Source organism: Manacus vitellinus, unplaced genomic scaffold, assembly GCF_001715985.3.
Source record: "Manacus vitellinus isolate BGI_N305 unplaced genomic scaffold, ASM171598v3 scaffold_106_pilon, whole genome shotgun sequence".
NCBI classification, from domain to species: domain Eukaryota; kingdom Metazoa; phylum Chordata; class Aves; order Passeriformes; family Pipridae; genus Manacus; species Manacus vitellinus.
The window spans coordinates 101,664-105,941 of NW_021938827.1; the positions used below are offsets into that span (position 1 = coordinate 101,664).

General features: G+C 62.7%; 1 protein-coding gene across 1 annotated transcript in view; it reads right to left on the reverse strand.

The window, feature by feature from the left end:
* The window catches only part of LOC115307913 (death-associated protein kinase 2-like), a 4,290-nt gene extending 2,761 nt beyond the window's left edge, over positions 1 to 1,529 (reverse strand). The window contains exons 1-2 of the mRNA XM_029964085.1: positions 1,461 to 1,529; positions 860 to 963 (exon numbers count right to left, since the gene is read on the reverse strand). Of these exons, the coding sequence (XP_029819945.1) occupies positions 860 to 963; positions 1,461 to 1,529 (173 nt within the window). The remainder of the gene's footprint in view (positions 1 to 859; positions 964 to 1,460) is intronic.
* Positions 1,530 to 4,278: the final 2,749 nt, after the last annotated feature.

Genomic DNA, 4,278 nt, shown 5'->3' on the forward strand with positions numbered 1-4,278 from the left:
CCCTGCCTGTGCCCCTCTCACCTGCCTGGATCCCTGCCTGTGCCCCTCTCACCTGCCTGGATTGGTGCCTACACCCTGCTCACCTGCCTAGACCTTCTCACCTGCCTGCACCCTGCTTACCTGCCTGGATCCCTGCCTGCACTGCGCTCACCTGCCTCGACCCCACTCACCTGCCTGCACTGCACTAACCTTTCTAGATTCCTACCTACATGGCACTTACATGTCTTCATCCCACTCACCTTTCTGTACCCCACTCACCTGCCTGGATCCCTGTCTGCACTGCTCTCATCTGCCTGCGTGGATCCCACTCACCTGCTTGGATCCCTGCTCACTTTCCTGGATTCCCACTCACCTGCCTGGATTCCCACTCACCTCCCTGGATCCCACTCACCTGCCTGCATTCTTGCTCACCTGCCTGGATCCCACTCACCTGCCTGGATCCCACTTACCCACCTGGATTTCCACTCACCTGCCTGGATCCCACTCACCTACCCGGATCCCTGCTCACTTTCCTGGATCCCTGCTCACCTGCCTGGATCCCACTTACCCACCTGGATCCCACTCACCTGCCTGGATTCCCGCTCACCTGCCTGGATCCCACTCACCTGCCTGGATCCCACTCACCTGCCTGGATTCCCACTCACCTGCCTGGATCCCACTCACCTGCCTGGATCCCACTCACCTGCCTGGATCCCACTCACCTACCCGGATCCCTGCTCACTTTCCTGGATCCCTGCTCACCTGCCTGGATCCCACTCACCTACCTGGATTCTTGCTCACCTACCTGGATTCTCGCTCACCTACCTGGATCCCACTTACCCACCTGGATTCCCACTCACCTGCCTGGGTTCCCGCTCACCTGCCCAGCTTCTCCAGCAGCTCATACAGGTCCTCCACGTTGCCCGGGCTCGGGGCAGCCTCCAGCCCCTCGCTCTCTGCAGCCCCCCCGGGCTCAGCCTCCTCCTGTAGGGTGGCACCAGGACCCGGCTCAGCCGCCTGCCCGGGCTGTGGTGACTGTGTCCCCAGAGCTGGGGGTGCAGGGACCCCCATCCCACAGAGCACCCCAACCCCCCAGCACACACTGGGGGATTCTCCAGTATCCAGTGGCTGAGTCCTGGCCCTGCCCAGTTCTCCCAGTTCTCCCAGTTCCCATTAAACTCCCCAGCACGTGGAAACTTGGAGACTTTCACCCCTTGACCAGGGGCCTGCAGGAGCTTCTCAGGGGGGCTTGGAAATGGGGCAGGGGTGGGAAGGGAGGGGGTTCACATCAGCCCCCCTTGCCCCCCACTGTGCTGGGGGTGCAAAATGCAGATTAAAAACAACACTGCGGTTTGGTTTCTTAAAAAAGGGGGGATTGACAGCAGATGGAACCTCCACCGTGAGCTCAGCCGTGAGAGTCCCACCCTGTCACCTCCCAGCCCCCGGGCAGGGCCCCCCACGTCCCCATGGCCGTGGCTCACCTGGGTGCTGTCAGGGGCGTCCCCCGGGCCCCCCTCGGGCAGGACCCCATCCTGGCCACCCTCGGCCATCACTGCCAAGACAAGAAAGCATGGGGTGAGGGGTTGCAGCAGGTCTGAGCAGCAGGTTCTGGTAGTGGGGGGGCTGCAGGGGTGAGAAGCTGCCAGAATCCTCCCCCGTGTCTGAGAGAGTCGCTGCCAGCGGCTCTGGGACAGACCCCGACTGGCCAAGGCCGAGCCCAGCGGTGACAGCGGCAGCACCTCAGGATAAAAGAGTCAAGGGAGGGCAAAAAGTGATTGTGTGAGAGAAGCAGCCCTGCAGAGACCAAGGTCAGCGAGGAAGGAGGGGCAGGAGCTGCTCCAGGTGCAGCAGAGGAGATTCCCTGGCAGTCCCTGGGGGTCCCTCGGGGAGCAGAGACCTGCCTGCAGCCCTGGAGGACCCCACGCTGGAGCAGGGGATGCCCAAAGGGGACTGTGACCCTGTGGGAAGCTGAGCTGGAGCAGGGTCCTGGCAGGACCTGTGACACCCTGGAAAGGGACTCAGATTGGAGCAGTCCCTAAGGAACTGCAACCTGGGAAAAGGGATCCACACTGGAGCAGTTCCTGAAGGACTGAACCCATGGAAGGGACCCAGACTGCAGCAGTCCCTAAGGAACTGCAACCTGTGAAAAGGGATCCACACTGGAGCAGCTCCTGAGGAGCTGCAGCCCGTGGGAAGGACTCACACTGGAGCAGGGCAAGGACTGACTCCTCTCCCTGAGCAGCAGCAGAAACAACCTGTAATGAAGTGACTGTAAACCCAACTCCTTGTCTCCCTGCACCTCTGGAAGGAGGAGGTGGAGCCCGGGAAGGAGGGAGGGGTGGGGAAAGGTGGTTTTAACTTTATTTTACTTCTCATCATCCTGCTCTTAGGTGATTGATAACAAATTCAATTAATTTCCCCAAGTCAGGTCAGTTGTGCCCATGGTATTAAGGGGTCAGTGACCCCTCCCTGCCCTAATCTCAGCTCAGAAGCCTTTTGTTACATTCCCCCTGCCCTGTCTGGGTGAGGAGGGCAGTGATGGAGCAGCTTTGGAGGCACCTGGAGTCCAGGTAGGGTCAGCCCACCACAGAGGGGAGAGGGGTTTTGGGGGGGGGGACGGACACCTGCCTGAACCTGGCACTGTCCCCCTCTGAGGGGGACACATCTCTTGTCCCCAGCAGCTCCAAGCCACAAACCAGCCTCTCTGGGCTCACACAGAGCAGGACCCAACCCTCCCACACCTCAGTTTCCCCGGCTGCAGGAGGGGGTGGGTGATTCTCCAGCAGCGGGACCAGCAGGGATGCAGAGAATGGGCACTGGGGCTCCAGGCCCTGGTCTTGGGGCCACCTCGTCCCCAGCGCTGTGTCCCCAGGAGCAGGAGGTTTCCTGGGCCAACGGGGTCCAAGGTCACCAGGAAAGGGATTGGGACAGTGATATTGGCCAGAGGTGGGGTCCTTCCCCAGGAAAAACAGGGGAGATCCCGGATGGATTTGAGCCCCACAGGGACAGCCCCTGGGGGGCCTGGTTGGATGCAGCCTGGCAGCACATCCCCGGCCCCACAGGGCTCTGCTTGCACCAAACAGGGGCTGGGACCCTTCCTGTCCCCCCACAGTGGCCCCTAAGGACAGTGAGTGGTCTCCAAGCCTGGTCCCCCCTCGCTCTGTCCCGCTCCCACCCCAGCTGTGCCCCCTTACCCTTCCCGAGCCTTCCTCCGCACCGGGCAGCGCTTCTCCCTCGCTCTGGCCAGGACAGGGACAGCCACTGCTCACGGTGACCGTCCTGTGGCCCCCCCAGGCTGGTGGGGGCCCTTTGGGGTTGGTGGGGGCAGCCGGCCAGGCACTGCCGGGCCCTGGCACCGCACGGAGCCGGCTGGTCCCGGGGCTGGTACGTGCACGGGGGCGGCTGCAGCTGAAGCTGGGCCAACATCCCTGGCACGTGACGTGTCCGTGGGGTGACAGTGTGTCTGTTTGTCCCCTGGGATGGACACAAGCAGACAATCCCCCCATCCCTAGCTGGAGAGCCCACTCTCACCATGCTGCAGAGCTGCTTTGGCAGGGAGGGAAGCTGAGGCCCAGGTGGCCCCGGGCCACGGTGGCCACGGCCGAGCTCTGGGCTGCAGAGCTGGACCCGCAGGGGCTGTCCTGTCCCACCACATCCTGGTGCTGCCCACCAGGAAAAACAGCCTGGCCTCGGCACCAGCTGCTGGAAAATGTGCTCCCAGGTCAGCATCCAACTACCAAAAAGCTCCTGCAGGACCCCAAAACCCCCCAACTGACCGGGATGGCCCCCGGGCCTGGCAAGTCATGGGGAGCTGGGACCCCTCACCTGCAGCTCTGACCTTCCTCCAGCAGCCCCCCACAGCTCCAGGCTCTGCCTCGCCGTCCTGGCGTTCCTGGGGTGCTGGGGCAGGCTCGGGATGAGAAAAGCTCTTTGTGTTCCTCCTCCTGAGGGCTCTGGAGGAACCCCCCCAGCTGCAGAGAGGAGCCAAAAAAGGCCTTTTAGGGACAACTCCTGGTGGTTCCAGCACCTCAGCTCCTTAAGGAGTGGCCGGGACTCGGTGGGACAAGGTGCTGGAAGACGATGTCCCCCTCACCGAGGTCCCCTCACTGATGTCCCCCCTTCCGATGTGCCGGTGAGGGTTCCAAACAGGAAACCTGGCTGACAGGACAGCAGCCCTGCGGAGGGGAAGTGAGTGGAGGGTGTGAGGGCTGTGGGGAGGGACAGGTTTCTTAAGGTGGAGAGAGCCGGCTCTGCGTGCCAGGGTCTGCCCAGGGCACTGGGCACCATCCCCACCCCGGG